The sequence below is a fragment of the Mytilus galloprovincialis genome, chromosome 3 (genome assembly GCF_965363235.1).
Source record: "Mytilus galloprovincialis chromosome 3, xbMytGall1.hap1.1, whole genome shotgun sequence".
In the NCBI taxonomy this organism is placed as follows: Eukaryota; Metazoa; Mollusca; class Bivalvia; order Mytilida; family Mytilidae; genus Mytilus; species Mytilus galloprovincialis.
The window spans coordinates 104,710,704-104,730,231 of record NC_134840.1 but is presented as its reverse complement, the minus strand read 5'-3'; the positions used below and the strand labels follow the sequence as shown (position 1 = coordinate 104,730,231).

General features: G+C 32.0%; 1 protein-coding gene across 1 annotated transcript in view; it reads left to right on the top strand.

Annotated features, from left to right (window-relative positions):
* Positions 1 to 19,528, top strand: part of LOC143069638 (uncharacterized) — a 68,450-nt gene that overhangs the window by 36,650 nt on the left and 12,272 nt on the right. The window contains exons 10-12 of the mRNA XM_076244380.1: positions 12,317 to 12,475; positions 13,139 to 13,273; positions 14,690 to 14,735. Coding sequence (XP_076100495.1) covers positions 12,317 to 12,475; positions 13,139 to 13,273; positions 14,690 to 14,735 — 340 coding nt within the window. The remainder of the gene's footprint in view (positions 1 to 12,316; positions 12,476 to 13,138; positions 13,274 to 14,689; positions 14,736 to 19,528) is intronic.

The window sequence follows — 19,528 nt, the reverse complement described above, 5'->3', positions numbered from 1 at the left end:
ATGAATGATTATCACGATAGAATCTGGTACTTAAGTGCAGTTATGCAATAAATGCAAGACGTTGGAGACCCTTTCAGACAGCTAATTTATCAGACTAAATTCATAAACATTATTACTTATATCTGCGTATGTCTTATGTGGTTTTTATGAGGTGTTTATTTATGAACACTTGTAGTATGTTATTTGATAGCTTTATAGTTCTTTTTTAATTTCTGAATTCAAGTGGCTTCTAAGTGGCTTCGTCTGACCTTTTCTGACCTTTTCTGACCCAGAAACTTCCTTAATATCCTCCGCATAAGTTTCTGTTGAATATGAAAGGTTCAAATTTCGTTCGAGCTATGTTTGGGACAGACACTTTCAAATGATAGTAGAGATGTGTTACGATATCACATTATCTTAAGAAAAGTAAAATCACAAAAATACTGAACTTCGAGAAAAAGTCCCTAATCAAATGTCAAAATTTAATGATAAAACACATCAATCGAATAGACAACAACTGTCATATTCTTGACTTGGTACAGGCATTTTTAAATGCACATAATGGTGGATTGAACCTTGTTTCATAGCGCTAAACCTTTCACTTGAACAACAGTCGCAAAAGATTACATGAAGTTATTGAACTTTTTTCAAAATTTTTATACATTTGTTGTCAAACTCTGATAGCTTGTAGTAACAGAATAGAAATAGATCGATGTATTCCCCCTATTGATATACTTGGTTACGGATAGATTAGGGTAAATTAGAAAATATGAAATATATATTCAGATCGGAAACATGCTAAAGAAACATTTATATACCTTATTTTGTAAAAGACTAATTAACTGAGTCAGATTTGTATGTGCTAGATCACAAGGCTAAAGCCCGTAGAAATATATGTTAAAAGCTCAAACCCATTTAACGAATTGAAAACACCAGTTTAACTTTTTTGGTTTAATTCAACTGTCCTTGTTATTCATAATTGAGATTGAATTGTCCGATGAGAGTTGAGTTATCATCTGATTTATAAGTACAAAATGTATACAGTAAAATCACAAAAATACTGAACTCCGGGGAAAATTCAAAACGGAAAGACCTAATCAAATGGCAAAATCAAAAGATAAAACACATCAAACGAATGGACAACAACTGTCATATTCCTAACTTGGAACAGGCAATTGCATTTTTATGCCCCATCTACGATTGTAGAGAGACATTATGTTTTCTGGTCTGTGCGTCCGTCTGGTTGTTCGTTCGTCTGTCCGTTCGTTATTTCGTCTGTTCGTCCGTCCGTCTGTCCCGCTTCAGGTTAAAGTCCTTGGTCAAGGAAGTTTTTGATGAAGCTGAAGTCCAATCAACACATGTTCCTAATGATAAAATATTTCATATTTTAAAGCCAAACTAGACTTTAGACCCCAATTTCACGGTTCACTGAACATATAAAATGAAAGTGCACGTTTCTGGTTAAAGATTTTGATCAAGGTAATTTTTTGATGAAGTTGAAGTCCAATCAACTTGAATCTTAGTACACATGTTCCTTATGATAAGATCTTTCTAATTTTAAAGCCAAATTAGACCTTTGACTCCAATTTCACAGTCCACTGAACATAGAAATGAAAGTGCCCATTTCAGATTAAAATTTTTGGTCAAGGTAGTTTTTGATGAAGTGGAAGTCCAATCAACTTAAAACTTAGTACGCATGTTCTTGGTATGGTATGGTATGATCTTTCTAATTTAAATGCCAACTAAAGTTTTTACCCCATTTGACGGTCCATTTATCACGGATAACGATAGTGCGAGTGGTGCATCCGTGTACTTTGGACACATTCCTGTTAGAAAATGGTGGATTGAACCTGTTTTTATAGCGACAAACATCTCAATACTTTGAACCACACCATTATTTTATTTATTATTTTTACTGTAAGTCTGTTTTTTGTTATATCTACTTTACGTGAGTCTGCATTTATGTATGCCGTCATACGACAAAATTATTTTTATGTCTACCTGTACGAATTTCAAACGCGCAATTTTACACCAGTAATGAAAACCTTCTTTCATTTATGGGTAGACTTTACATAGATAAATTCAGCCGTATAAGAAAAGCAAAATGAGAATGTTAAATTTGATGTATGCCTTTTTGTGCTACTTTGTTACATTTGTTGTTTATGTAGTGATATTAAGATGATAACACAATATTGACTGTTGTACCCCTATTTTTGACATTTTTACTCTTTGAGTATGTTTGTTTTGTTCATGCATCGTTGACAATGTAATGGAATTTGATGCGACTGTCATACAAGTGAGAGGTTTAGCTAGCTATAAAACCAGGTTCAATCCACCATTTTCTACATTAGAAAATGCCTGTACCAAGTCAGGAATATGACAGTTGTTATCCATTCGTTTGATGTGTTTGGACTTTTGATTTTGCCTTTTGATTTTTGATTTTCCTTTTTGAATTTTCCTCGGAGTTTATTATTTTTGTGTTTTTACTTTTTTCTATGACAGTCTCATCGAATTCCATAATATTGTATAATAATGAAATCAGTCAGTTAATACTCTTAAGGTTAATTCATTAATTGATTGGTAAATATTGTCCAGGGTAGACTCTTATTTTGTACGACCTAGCCAGAGCAATATAGATTCTACGAGTAATGTTTTTCACCATTGAATAGTCATGCAATGTATAACCCTTTTATTGTACATAGCAAAGCTTGAAAAAATGTTAAAAACATATTTTTGTCACTGATGACGTCACCAATTTAAATGTTATTTGGTAAAATTGCAAATGATATACATGTAGTATAATTGCACGCTAACTTTTGGTAACATTTTGTCTGAAATATTTGTTTGCCATAGAACACAATCACATTTTAAAGGTCATACAACAATATTATCTATGATCTTTTACAGCAGTAAACATAATAGTGCGACACCTGATACTTAATTTACGACATTTACATGCAAGATGTAGATGTTTATCCTGTATATGTTTCCAGGGCGTGGGTAGATCACATAATTTCGGAAGGACAAACTGTTTGTCCTTTCTATTTCCTCGCTTTACAACTTATGTGAAAAGTACTTTTAGTGTCGTGTATTTATTTTATTGAAATAAAAGAAACAATTTGAATCAAATCAATCTCCACTGAATCCACTTACATGTATTTGACTAGTTCCAATTAATATTACTAGGGATTTTCTACCGAAGGAACAGATTAATGAATTGAACTTTAATCTGTTTTGATCGTCATTGAAAAATCAGATGTAAACGAAATGCGCATCTGGCTTGCAGAAATATAAGCCCGGTATCTTTGATGTGTTTTTATCTTCAACACTTTATTATCTTGAAAAAAAAACACCACCAGAAACAATTTGATACAAACTAAATCTCCTCAGAACCCACAAATTTACATATATGTCAGACCCTAGTTAATCTTAAACAATTGCTACTTTAAGTTGAAGAATGTGACCTAATTTTTTTTAAGGTTTTTCTCATGCAGAAACCTCTTGAATTGGGTCGTTATTAGATCGTATCTGATACATTGATTTTACTTTAAAACTTTCCCATAAACTATCAATCTTAGTCAATTTATGTTTTCCTTTACCGCTTTTTTTAAAGATAAAAGAAACAATATCGTTCAAGTCTAAGGTGTTTTATATGATGTGGTTTATTTTCCCGCCTACATCTTTGTCTATCAATATTATACCTATATAATCTTGGCCTAAATTCAATTATATTGAGTACATTTGTATACTGGTATTGTCATTTTAAGTCTTTTTCATAATTGATCACAGATGCATGCTTCAGCCGTTAACCAGTGTTACTGAGGTGAAAAGTCTGACGTAAATTTTAATGGAAATGTAGAATTGGTAAAAGCACAATTAAATTACCTAGACAAAGTCGTGGAGAGATTTTACCTTTTTGTTCTCTATTAAAGCAGTTGCGAGGCCTCTTTTAGGGCAAACGGTTGTTTGCATAATCAAATTAGTCTGGTTATTATAAACATATTAATATGTTTTTACATAAAACAAGGAGATGTATGATTTCAATCGAGAAAACTATCAACCATAAGTTAAAATGAAGTGGTACTAGATAATAAACGGCTACCGTACGGCCTTCAACAACTAAAATAACATTTAACATATAGTCTGATATAAAAGGCGAGGACATGAAAAATGTGAAAATAATACCAACGAGAAAACTAACGGCTGAATTTATAACAAAATTTACAAAAATAAAAAATCATAACATAAGAACATACTGTAAAAATCAGTAGCAATCGGCTTAAGGAAGCTGGCTTGTCATGTTTTAGATTTTTTGTCAGATTTTCGGAATCCTCTGGTTTTATCCATTTGAATGCCTTGAAAAAATTTGCCCGGTGACCCCCATTTTTCTTTTTATAAAATCTTTTACATGTATAATGATAAGCCTTCTGTTAAAGTCTTATAAAATTTTAATTACTTTTTAACAGTTTTTGAGAACTTGTGAATGATAAAGCTATGAAAAGTCAAGAAAGAATATTTTCCCGCCAAAATTTCAATGGCTAATATCTCGAAAACAAGCACGGTGACCTATATATTTTTTTTGCTCTTTGGATTCCTTTATTAATCCCCTATCTATATAAACTAGTGTTTTGAAAAGTTAATTACTTTGAAACTGAGAAGCGAACTTCCTTAAATCAAAAGATCGTGAGTACTTTTGTTTCGAGTCTAAAATAAAGTGAAAGTAATTCAATAGTTTACTATGTAATACCGTTTCACACAAAAAAAGTAGAGTAGCTAAAATACTGAATTCCAAGTAAAAATCTAAACAAAAAGTCCTTAATCAAAAGGTCAGACACATCAAACGAATAGAAAAAACTGTCATATTACTTATTTCAGGCATTTCCTCGTGTAGAAAATGGCAGATTAAACTTGGTTTAATTGTTAGCTATACCTCTCACTTGTATGACAGTCAAATAGAATTAACCTATGATAACAATTTGTAAGCAAAATAAACAGACATGATATATGCCGTCTTTAAATTTATGATAACTTTCGAATCTACATTAACGCTTGCTAAAAAAAAGACCCTTAGATGTTTAAGATGTAGTCGAATTAACATACGTTAAAACTCTTGACTATTGCGCAATCAATAGTGCCACGAGGGACATCATTTGTAGCGCATTCATTCAGCTTTCCAGTCAATAATTTCTGCTTTCACAGCACTGCACTCTACTATTCAGCACAAAGTACAAATTTATCATTAGCACATACGAGCAAAAATATTCTTGAATGACTTATTTTTTGTTCTACAAATCGGTTTGTGATGTTGAAGATATATAAACTTATTTAATTGGAGACCACGTTCCTAAAATTGGTAATATCACTTAAAAAGTGTTATTTGATTTTCTAGCTCTGCTTATATTGTTACTGGTGGACAGGTAGTTCCCGAGGGTATCAACAGCCCAGTAGTCAGTAACTAACCATTGAAATCATTCATAATCTACGTTACATAAATATATTGAAAAAAGATAAGAAACAAAGGTTTCAACACCCTCAGCAAAGTTATACAACTAGCAACTGACGTACTAAATTTTAGTCCTGGTATCTATGATGAGTGTATGAATATGTGTTTTGTTATTCTTTTTATATATATTTTGGTCCCGTAACTCTTCAAGTGTTATGGCTTCCTGACTCTCAAAATTCTGGTTCTGAAGGAAATCAAGAAAAACATTGGACGCACCAACTTCATTACGTGTTTTTTTTCCAGTTTTTATCACAGTGTCGATACAGACTATTATTCCACAAAAGTAGCATCAGCACAGTCGTCAGTGCTCTGCCATTGTCACCAATTGTCACATACGCTTCTAAAATTTCCCCCAGAGAAAATTTAAAAAAATTTAGATATTAAGGATTCAATCCCTTCTGACAAACTAGACTAAAGAAGGTCTTGGCTACTTTTATTATGTCTCTTTGATCATATAACCCTCCTTTGACATAACAAACTTAGAATTTGATTGTTATAATGTTGATAATTAGAAAACATTAACAAATTTTACACATGATAGCAAAGAATAAGAAGAGAGGCAAATTCTGCATAACTTTTTTTTAAATTGATGATCTTAGAACGCGATACGTAAGGGAAATTCAGTTTAGCATTGCCAATCTGCGGCTTTTTAACCGTCTATCCTTATCCATTATTTTGAACGCAAAATGCTAAGAAAACCTAAATGTACAAAGACATCATCGAACAAACATGACATTTGAAAGGAATTTAAACCCTTAGCCATCCTGTCTCAGTTAATTTAGTCCTAATTGGTCCTGACGCTGTTTTGTTAGGTAAAGTATCAAATTACTTGGTATAGCAATAACTATTGGAAATATGATACATTCGGAAACAACACAATTTGACCCAATAAAAGTAAACAAGTCTTACATATACTGATTTTAATGCTTCCGAAGGTTATGTTTTCCCTTTCACGACCTTTTAATAGTATACAGTTGATCGTCCATTCGTTCGTTCGTCTGTCGGTCCATCTGTCCGTCGTCAAGATTTCAGACAATAACTCCAAAACTCCATTGGTTGATTTTTCATTGTTTTGACCGTTTTGACTAAAACGTTTCTTATGTTGTTTTCTGTTCTTTGGTCTGGTTGTTGTCTCATTTCCATTCTCAATTTTATACTGTAGGCTTTAGAAAATAGTTAAATGAATTGGATTCTGAAATGGATTAGTTGTGTGTCTTTGATTTACTATTACATAAGAACATTATTTACCCTACAGCACCGTTACTTACGTAAGGATATGACAGATGGCTGTGTAATGGATGTGTGCACGAGATGAACTGTTATAATCTAAAGGTGTGTTTTTTCTGATTATTCAATATTCTTTGGGAGTTATTAAATACATAAAGGCATTAACAATCGATATATATATTTTCAAAAATGCACTTTAACAGCATACAAACGACTATATTGATTCCAACGGATTCTATCTACATCGGGAAAGTTTTTAAAAAAAAACATATAGTTTTTTTTTTCTCCAAAAATTCATAAAATTTAAAGTCGTGCCTTTAGATTTTCGGCACCGTAATAATTCAGAACATAGAGCTTGAGTTGTTCATTTTGCAGACATAGTAGTCTTTTTTGCCAAGAAAAAAAAGAAATATCTTTTAATCGATACTTTTTCAGACCTCTAAAAACTGATATTGACATAAAAACATACAACTCTGAGAGTCATTGTGAGACAGTTCCAAAATAGACTTTTATCAATCTTTCGACATTTTGAAATTTGTTGTTGCGATATATATTATACAGAACAGACACGCCGCAGTAGAGTCTCGTGTTGACCTTCATGTTAATGATTATTGCCCTTGTACTATTGTACTAGTAGACATTGTTCACTCCTAAACAAATCGTATGGTCAATTCTTTGTTATATAATAAGGTCTAAAAGTCGAACAACAACATGTGGATTGGAGGAAAAAAACAGATAATGTGCAATATAGTTTATATTTTCATATCTTTTGTTCTATGGGAAAGCTGCTGGAATGCAAATGTTGACCATAAATTTACATTACTGTCCATTGGTAGACACCACAGCTGCTTCACTAAGAAGTATGACAAATAACACGTTTTTTAAGGAAGGAAAAATATGGTCATTTCATAATATTTTATTATTTGATCTTGACATCCACATGTTATTGCACGACTTTTGAAAATTATGTTTTTTTCACTGGTCTGCGCAATATTGTTATGGTAAACAATCAAATACCTCAATCTTCTACCAGACATAACTCTTCAAATAACTGTGGTGTCTACTCATTTAAAGTATGGCAGGTGCGCTCGACTCTTAATATTAATCGACTAGGATTGTAAGTTTTTCCATGGAAGGTCGCTGACTATCTTGAGCGCTCCGACTCTCTCCGCAAAACAGTGACTCTTAAACACCAACACTCAATAAATCAATAATTGCAAGTGAAATGGGTGAATGAGACTGATTTGAGAGTTGCAATATAGTGAATGACAACTGGCATGATCGTAAAAGTATTTGTTTTTATTTTATTACTTCATTGTTGTTGTTTTTTTTTTTTTGCCATTTTTCAATTTGATAATGATAATGATTATTTTTATAAGGATTAAAATGTGTATTTACAGTTTCATATAAAATGAGGACCCCCACTGACTTGTTAGTTGCTCTGTAGTAATTATTCAGTTTAATGTCAACATGTCTTTGTCGAGTTTAAATATATTCCATTTGCTTAAATATATAATAGGGTTCAACACAAGACATTTATAAGTCAAGATTCCTTCCGATATCCATGATTTTTTAACACTGTGTTGACAAATGATAAGGAAGGCCATTTTTGATTTCTATGTAATCTTGCTGGGAAATGTGTGGAATAAAATTTGTTTTTTTTTATGGAAAAATTACTAATTTGGAGACAAATTATTTCCTATGATATATTAATAAAAAATGAAGGCAACAGTAGTATACCGCTTTTAAAAAGTAATTAATCGCTTCAGTAAAAACAAATCCTGGTCACGAAACCAAAAACCGAGGAAAACATCAAATAAAGGAGAAAAACAATGGAACAACAGACACACTTGATTTTTAATATTAAAATTCGTTCCTAGTGTAAGCAAACCAATATTTATTTTGACTAGTGTCGATAGTGGGAATTTCAAAGAAACATTGGTATATAAATATTACAGGGATTATACACTTATTTCGAGATGATTCCTGGTGTCTGATTTGTAGTAAATAAACTCATCATAGATACCAGGATTGAAATTGTGTATTTGGGCCAGACGCGCGTTTCGTCTACAAAAGACTCATTTGTGACACCCTAATCAAAGACAAATAACAGTTTTTGTTAAAATAAATATTCCGAAATGATTTTTCAACGTTCATTTTACTTGGATTTATAGATAAATTTCTATTAATGTAAAACGCACAATGAATTTCCTGAAATTTAAAATTAAAATTTAATAAAAAATATATATATAATAAACACGAATTGCTTGGTTTGCATGAGTATAACATGTAATCACACAAACATAAACAAGTATGAGGTACTTGCTGGTTTGTCAGTTTTCTTGTTTATTTTTATATTGAATGAATTTACCAAGTAACTTGTCAGTAGTGTACAAAGAATGGTTAACTAATTTGATTTTCATGCGTCAATCTTTTGTTTTTAGTTAGTTTTTGTTAAGGATCACTGCTTGTCATGATTTGGAGTTTTTGTCAGATTTTCGGAATCCTCTGGTTTTATCCATTTGAATGCCTTAAAAAATTTCCCCATGAACCCCCATTTTTCTTCTTATAAATCTTTCATATGTATAATTATAAGTCATTTGTAAAAGTCTTATAAAATTTTATTTATTTTTTAATAGTGTTTGAGTACTTTAACTGGTCAATGATAAAGCTATGGGAAATCAAGAGAGAACATTTTCCCGCCAAAATTCCAATGGCTGATATCTCGAAAACAAGCATATTGACCCCTATATTTTTTTTGCTTTTTTTAATTCCTCAATTTATTCCCTATCAATACATACTAGTTTTATGAAAAGTTATTTATTTTGAAACTGAGCAGCGAACATCCTTAAACGTTCTTTCTTTTAGATGATTATCTAGCGTCACTTAGTATCTTCTTTGCTTTTATATTGAGTTATTTTCTGTGGCAGTAATGATAATTGATAATTTTATAAAATCAAGATATTTGTTAAAAATTGTTTTCAGATTTTAATGTAAGAGAAATAATCTGTAAAAGAAAGTTCGACTGACGTTTCTAGGCAGCAATGCTAAAATAAAAAATGAATATACTAATTTTCACTTTTTGTCCTGTACGTTTATGAACAGTAATTAAGTCTCCCAAACAAAGTTTGGAGACTTATTGTTTTTGCTCAGTTCTTATTATTTTTATTATTCTTCTTCTTCTTCCGCCGCTTTAAAAAATGAACTTGTCCGCAGCGTTTCTCCAAAACCGCTTGTCAGATTGACTTAGGATTTCATAAAATGGTAGACTAATATGTCTAGGTGAGCCATCAATCTTTCGTTTGTGCATTGGGGTCTATTAAGGGGTGTTTTGGGGGGTAGAAAGCAGGGAGGGTTTTACTATAGAACCCTATGGGATTTTATTTTCAAAATTTTTTAAATGAATATAACTTGAAAACTATAAGTGATAGATACATGCAGTCTTCAGAAATGATTATAGGACAATAAAATAAATCACATGAAATATAGGGGGATGCCCTGGGGGGTCACCCCCACCCCCTTCAATTTGAGAATGTGCTATTATCTTGTAAACTGTCCAGATCCCCACCCCTAAACCATATATATTCTTGTAGGGGACAATAAAACAAATCAAATGAAATAAAAGGGAAGTCCCTAGGGGTCACCCCACCCCCTCTCGTTGGAAAACTTGTAAACGGTCCAGATCCCCACCCCTAAACCATATATATTCTTGTAGGGGACAATAAAACAAATCAAATGAAATAAAAGGGAAGTCCCTAGGGGGTCACCCCACCCCCTCTTGTTTGAAAACTTGTGAACGGTCCAGATCCCCACCCCTAAACCATATATATTATTGTATGGGACAATGAAACAAATCACATGTAATTAGATGGAAGTTCCTGGGGGTCACCCCCACCCCGTTCAATTTGAGAATGTACTATTATCTTGAAAACAGTCCAGATCCCCACCCCTAAACCATATATATTCTTGTAGGGGACAATAAAACAAATCAAATGAAATAAATGGGAAGTCCCTAGGGGGTCACCCCACCCCTCTTGTTTGAAAACTTGTAAACGGTCCAGATCCCCACCCCTAAACCATATATATTCTTGTAGGGGACAATAAAACAAATCAAATGAAATAAAAGGGAAGTCCCTAGGGGGTCACCCCAACCCCTCTTGTTTGAAAACTTGAAAACGGTCCAGATCCCCACCCCTAAACCATATATATTCTTGTATGGGACAATAAAACGAATCACATAAAATTAGATGGAAGTTCCTGGGGGTCACCCCCACCCCGTTCAATTTGAGAATGTACTATTATCTTGTAAACGGTCCAGATCCCCACCGCTAAACCATATATTTTCTTGTAGGGGACAATAAAACAAATCAAATGAAATGTAGGTAAAGTCCCTGGGGGTCACCACCACCCCCTCCTGTTTGAAAACTTGTAAATGGTGGAGATCCCTACTTGTAAGCCATATATATTCTTGTATGGGACAAAAAATCAAATCAAATGAACATGGGACCATATGAATGGGGAGTTATCAGAGCTTTGTTTGGGAGACTTCGTAACAGCATCCTGTTACAATTACTTCTTGTTTATAAAGAACTTATTTGTTGACCCATATGCGAATTCCCTCCGACTATTGACACAGCACGAATTCTTTAAGTGAACTTGGTAATTATGCTGTGATCAATGAGGGTGAAGCTTACAATTTAAATTCTGTGCTACTTTCCATTAGGCAAGTACTTAACTTATGTTTCCTATTTCTGGTTTGGTTGAGTGTAGTTTAAATTATTCATAACACTTCAATTTCGCTCTTTGATGATAGCACAAAGGTGTTTTGATGAGAAAGTTATACGTGGAAATAGGTTTGTGGATCAAAATAACAATGAACAAACGTGTAAAGTTAATAAGGCAAATATAAAAATATAAAAATACATTCCATAATTATTTTTTCAACGCCAACAGCACATGTCAATACAGAAATATACCTTGTCATTGTGCTGTCCGTAATACCCTTAACAATACAATTTTAGAAGTGCTCAACTACGCAAAAACTTCTGAATTCCATCCTAGTTGAGTTTATATTCTAAACTTTAGCCGTCATACAATTGTACATTAACAGTATCTGGCAAGAGCCTATGGTAAGATGACCAGTTGCATTTCTTATGTACGTAATTTTCCGGGACCAAAAATTGTTGAAATTATATTATAATGGCCCTTTCAAGGGGAGTTATTCCGAGTGACACTATATGGTGATTTATTTGAATATGTTCTTTGCTAATTATAGTTACTTTTGGACGCCTGGTGAGCTATATCGACTCTTAGGTTATAGTTCCTGTCTGGTTTCTCTTGACTGCATTGACTTATTAGTTATTAGTTAACAACTTGTATTCCTATAAAAGTAGTGATGTACCGAATGAGCGAATTGTTTTAGATGCATGTAGGAAAAAACTTTGCTCAACCTTGTTAATTAAAAGTTATGTTTGGAAAGAGTTGGATTTTTTTCCTATTATTATTTTATTAAAAATGTTTAGAAATGAAAGTATTTGTTAATATGAAAACTAAATTTGTGTTTAGAAATAATCTTTCTTAAAAAATTCTCTTTTTTTATAATTTTAGGGCAGTGTTTTATATAATTACTTTAAGCATGGAAAATTAGAACGATCAGAAGGAAGTTCAATAGCAGAAGGAATAGGTCAAGGTCGATTAACAAATAATCTTAAAGATACGCCAATCGATGATGCTTTTTTGATTAAAGATACAGATGCAGTTGAAATGGTAAATATACATATAAAAGTTTTGGGTGTCATTCTCTCCCTGCCACAGTTTAAAAGGGGGATTTGAAGTGAGCTTTGTTTTAATATTAAAAAAAAAGTCTGAATATGAATATAAAAAGCGATATTCTTAAGATATGTGTATAAAAATACGGGAGGCTATAAATATAGAGAATAACAAGAAGATATACAATAATAAAATTTTAATAGTTTACTGCGTCTGTAGTTCCTTTTTATATTTAACTACATATGGAACGCTCAAACCCCAAAAATGTCAAACTTTGGAAGTAAAATATATAAAAACTTGAGAAGTCATATGATCAAATAGGAACCCAAAGGAAACCCAAATTAACTGAGTTGTATGCCAATTGGATTGATTTCAGTTTTTCGACCATAATAAATTTTCTGTTTTCGTATATTCTACATGATTTACGGTATTTATTTTGACAGTTAAGCTGTTATACAATAGGTTCAACAACTATTCTAGAAGGAAGTCGTACATAACGGTTATCTAACTGTTTGAAGTTTAAGGAAACAAATTTATAAAGCCATGGAAGATCGAAAAACACATCATCGTAGATTAAGTAAAATGTTGTTTCAAATATTTCTACTATCCTTTTTTATCAACATAAACTATTATTTAAAATATATGTGTATTTTGATCTAGGTATTTCGCTTATTACATGAAGAGGGATTTTTTGTTGGTGCTTCGTCGGGATTAAATGTAGTAGGGGCAGTGCAAGCAGCTAAGTTGATGGGACCAGGCCATACAATAGTTACTTGCTTATGTGATACAGGACAGGTAATAAAAACATTTCCAATTTAAACAGGATCAAGACTGTGATTGCTAAAGTCTCAAAGAACTTATTTTTATGATCCGACATAGAAGAGAATAAAAAAGTACAAGATAGATAATTAATTTCATAAAATTTCAGGTAAAGTTCTAAGGAGTATAAAAAGGGGGACTGTAAGATAACCAATGAAATATGTCATAGTATAAAATTATTCTATGAAAGATACCAGGCATAAAGTTTATTACGCCAGATGAGCGTTTCGTCAACATAAAACTCATCAGCGGTGGTAGAATCAAACCACTTAGTATATCAAATCAAATGCGAAGTCGAAAGGCACTAAAAAAGTGAAAATTCTGAAGCATTTGTCAAATATGGTTAAGGCAATATATGCCTGGTTGTAGAAAAACTTTAGCATTTCTAGTGTATTACTATTCTTTACATTTCATAAAAAAAAACGTTTCAATGATATGTCATCACACAAATGCTGAAGACTGGACTTTTGATACCCTCGGGTGGAAAGATGAATTTATATTATATACATATAAGCATATAATGAGAGATGGTCGTATTTATATTATATACATATAAGCATATAATGAGAGATGGTCGTATTTATATTATATACATATAAGCATATAATGAGAGATGGTCGTATTTATATTATATACATATAAGCATATAATGAGAGATGGTCGTATTTATATTATATACAAATTAGCATATAATGAGAGATGGTCGTATTTATATTATATACATATAAGCATATAATGAGAGATTGTCGTATTTATATTATATACATATAAGCATATAATGAGAGATGGTCGTATTTATATTATATACAAATTAGCATATAATGAGAGATGGTCGTATATATATTATATACAAATTACCATATAATGAGAGATGGTCGTATTTATATTATAATATAGAAGCATATAATGAGAGATGGTCGTATTTATATTATATACATCTAAGCATATAATTAGAGATGGTCGTATTTATATTATATACAAATTAGCATATAATGAGAGATGGTCGTATTTATATTATATACATATAAGCATATAATGAGAGATGGTCGTATTTATATTATATACATATAAGCATATAATGAGAGATGGTCGTATTTATATTATATACATGTAAGCATATAATGAGAGATGGTCGTATTTATATTATATACAAATTAGCATATAATGAGAGATGGTCGTATTTATATTATATACAAATTAGCATATAATGAGAGATGGTCGTATTTATATTATATACAAATTAGCATATAATGAGAGATGGTCGTAATTGAAAATATGTTTAAAATACTTAACTTGCTTATATCAAATCATACCATTATTAAGAAGGGTAAATTTAAGAGCCAATTGGAACGATTAGTTGGAAATATAATAATTAATATGTATTCGTTTTAGAAATACTATGGAAAGTTATTTAGTAGGAAGATCCTAGAAGAAAAAGGTTCGTAACTTTAAAATGGTTTCATTTAAAGTAGTGTGTCCCTTCATATTCATATATTTCATGGTTTTATAGCATTCCTAATGTTCATTAAAATGTAAGTGATACTCTTTTTTCACCCAATCTCAACCTACTATCTACAGAAATTCATTGGTTTAGATCAGTTACCAACATATAGACGTCTAATCTTCAATTCAACTGCTATTTCCCATTCCAGATTGTAACATTTTGAGTAAATGTGAATCCGACTGACATAAGACATGCATTTATATCAGGAGACGCTTAACCTATTCACACACTTTATGGAGTTCATGTGCTTCACCTATCTACGCTCCTTTTTGAGTTAATGCGATTCCTCCAAGTTTTTGTTTAGCCTTCATATGTCTATTTTTAATCAATTTGCGACATTTGAACATCAGTAAACTGCTGTCGCCTTAATTTACGGAAGTTATTTGAATTTGGTTGTCGTTATGAAAGATTTATTTAAAGTCTACCATTCCATTCCTTAAATGATTAGAGTTGCTTTGCCACCCTGTATGGAGAAGTTTCGCCTCCCTGTATGGAACGCTTCGCCTCAATGACTACACACTGGTCTGCTTTCCTCTTGGAGATCTCTCAGTTTTCGTTTGTATAATAAAGGCAACAGTAGTATACCACTATTCGAAATTCATAAATCAACTGAGAAAAAACAATTCCGAGTAACAAACTAAAACTGAGGGAAATGCATCAAATATAAGAGGGAAACTACGACACAACAGAAACATAACAAACACTGGAACAAACTATAATATAACAATGGCCATTTTCCTGACTTGGAACAGGAGATTTTAAGAAAAAAATAGTGTGTTGAACCTTATTTTGTGGCATGCCAAACCTCCCGCTTTAATGATAATGTTAAATATAACATTAAATTGACATCATTATATGACAGGACTACAATACAAACAAATGGAGAAAATATAGGACAGATAAACACACGAATAATAGCTAACAAAAGGTATCAGGTTTAAAATTTAATACGCCAGACATGCGTTTCGTCCACACAAGACTAACCAGTAACCAGTACACCATGATTTCTCTTCTTAATCGATTCAATGATAATTTTCTATCAGTAAACAACTGTACTTTAATTTATGACATCATAAAATCGACTAATAATTTGGTATCAAATCGCACCAGTAACTCTATTTTTAAAGAATTTAAAGTTCTTGATACAAAATAGTGGGATACGAGTTTGTCAATCCTTAGTACATAGGATTTTGGCGGAATGTTGTTTGTTTTCAATTTCTTCTGATTATGGTGATACCTGCTTGTCATGTTCGACTTATGATTAATGTTTGTCTTCTTTGAAATCTTCATATATTTATTGTATAAGCCAAAAATATGAGGTAACAGGAGCTCAAGTCAACAAATCCATTATATGTGGGGAAGATGTAGTTGATATTTTAGTTTAGAATAAGGAAAAGTGTAGTGTTGAAACGTAAAATATACCAGGGGAAAGGTCAAATAAAATAGTTTTGATGTTATTGTAAAGTTTGAGCGTTAAATTTTTTAAGCAGGTCTTAAGAATGTTCGCATGTAATTGATACTGCTGCTTGAATATGTCAAGTCACTATATTTTTTTAGTTCCATCTTTTACTGTACAAAAGTGATGGTAAGGATGTTACATTTTGAGTAAAATAGCTAGACTGGACGTGTATATGTCGGTCTTTATAAGGATTTTTGTGCATTGCCATTGCTAAGAGCAAATAAAAACCACATAAATACATGTACGACAGAGAAAAGTCAATATTTGTATACACATCTACAAATCACAACATATGTATAAATGCAATAATGGTATTTGAACTGAGATTCCATATTGCATTTGGTAATAAATATTGTTTATTGAACCGCCGTCCAAAATACATTGAGTGTTTTGTGTTTTTCCATAAACAAAATTTTTGAGGCAAACAAGGAAACGTTGCTCCAAGATAACCCCTGCAGTACAAAGACTCGTATATAAGTTGCAATATAGAAATGGACGTTATTGGAACTCCCTAAAAGTACGGTTGTAGCTATAGAACTTACAGGAGAAATTTCATGTGGTTTAGAATGTTTAGCATGAGTGCTTATAAGGAATGATGCTAAATACCAGAGCAAAAAAGTTTCAGTAAAATTCAAATAATGTTATATTAGGTTTTAATGTGTTGTGAAACACTTGGACATAAAGGTGTCCATGTACTTAAAAAATACACCTTTGGTGTGATAAACAGTCAGTATAAAATGACTGCTAAATGGGATAACACCAGTTCCTACTATACAACTTCATTGTTAATTCGAGTTTCATCCAGTACCAAATGCATAAAACGCCGGGTGAACCTGTGGAGCAGAAAAAAAATTCATCAAAGATTTTCAGTAAGGGGCAACCATTTAATTTTAAAGGAGGTATCAGGAAAATCCGGGTTCAATTGTTTTCTTCATAGGCTTGACCACAATATTTGTTTTCGTCAAATTGGAGATACTTTTTGGGGGAAAACCCATACCCCACGCTCCTTCTGTATTTTCTCCACTTTTATTCCCGCCATGTTATCTTCTTTATATTAAATTTGATTTGATTTGGTAATTACATATAAACTCGTCATAGTTACCAGGCTTTAAAGTCTGTTGAAATAGCATATAAAGTACGAAGTTGAAGAGCATTGAAGGCTCCAAATTTCAAAGGTTTAGCCAAATAAAGCTAAGGGAATATTTTGTTGGCATACAAAATCCTTATTCATTCGAAAAAAAAATTTAAACTTTGATTTATAGTTATTACAAGATAAATGACAATTGGTGTCAACAAGGAAGTGCTGACTATACTGGACTGATGATAATTCATACAAGATAAAAACAAGCATAGAAACAAAGAGACACTGTCGCTCTTGAGATGTTACGATGAAATGATGATTTAGGGGCTTTACCTCATAACAAATAACCGTTGTGTATGCTGTAATAGTACACCTGTTCTAGTACAATCGTTGGAATGACATCATGTACTAACATACCTCATCAACTGGGATAACAACTGCCAAAGTAAAGGCTTGTATAGATGATGTATTACTTTATCTAGAATATAGATATGCTCATTGAAAATGTGAGAGAGAACTATTACTTTAGAGACAAAGTAAAGTTGCCATTCTGTATGGAATACTAGGTAAAAAGATTTAAATACAAGGCTTTGGCTCTTCATATTAATTTGTTTACCTCTAATTATGACTTAGAATAAATAATGGCAACAGTAGTATACCACTGTTCGAAAGTCATAAATCGATTTAGAGAAAAACGAAATCCGGGTTACAAACTAAAACCGAGGGAAACACATCAAAATTCGTATGTACATTTTATGGTCAACGTCATGAATTGATTGACCGATACGATATACAAGTATCTGTAGGTCAACTAACAAGCGACATTTTTCACAGGCTCAGTTCTTAAGATATGAGAAAAGTTGTCATATATAGAAGTCTTTGAGGTAATACCACACCTGTGATAGTACAATTGGTGTAATGACAACTTGCACTAACCAACCTCGCCACATTAGATAACCAATGCCAAAAACTTGTGCATATGATGTGTTGCTACTTGAGAATGTGGATATGCTAATTTGGAAAATTTACTAATAAGGGAAAAGGAAAAAATGAAGCAATACTATTACCTAAGAATATATGTTTCAGGTAGCATTCTGTATAAAATGTTGAAATGACTTTCTAAATTTCTTACCTCCTCTAAGTATTACTATAAATTTAATGAAATGGTCATGACTCACTACTATTTTATTCTTAAGATTTTTTTGGGGTAAAGGTCCTGAAACTTTTTGTCTTGTCATATGTTTAATTTCAATTTAGCTTGATCAATGAAGTATAGCATTGACTAAAGCACTTCATCCATATATCGGAAACAAAAATTAAATTAATTTGATTCATGTCTTCTCTTTGAGAATGTTTTCTCCGATTTGAGACATAGGGATATTATTCCAGCTGCTGTGATCTGTTAGGATATTAAACACTTGAAAGAAACCTTTAGGTACGAAGTTTCTGTCAAACATTATCCGTGTTATTGGCTTATTTTTTAGGGTTCAATGACAGTATAAACAATACTAGTATAGTATTTTCTTTTCACTGATTATTTTTACGTTTTTTGAGTCATGAATCAACTTTTGTCGCTATATATTATCATTGTATTAAAGAGTCTGAAGACTAACAGAAAAATTAAAACCGACGAAAAGCCGTGAAAATTGTTAAAAAAAATTTAAACATAGAAAACAAACTTATGACTGTGAAATACGAACTCAAACAAACGCCAAGGAATTGCAGGTGCTCTAGAAGGGTAGCAGATCTGATTCCACATTTAGCACTTGTAATGTTTAACATGGTGATGAATAAGTAGGAAATAAAAAAGAGAAAACCTTTGGTTACGGCATAATAGGGTGAGATTTTGTTGGTTTTATTTAACACATACATTCCATAACGGTCAACCAACTCCGAGATGGCGCCAGTATATCTTTCGAAGAGATGACATAAAATTTGCATATGAATACCCCGCTGGAATGCTGCTACAGAAAATTGTAAAATTCACAATTGGAAAGCTGAAATCCTCCAATTTGTCAATTTTAGTTAGATCTAAGTCATTATTATAATGGGACAAACTAAACTAGTTTTGGTATCTCTAATTTTAATTTCAAATGAGTACATCCAAAGTATTTATGTGCGTGTTGCAGTGTTTACATGACATTCGTCTTTGTTATGGTTTAGTGGTCGATGTTAAGTTTCATAGTA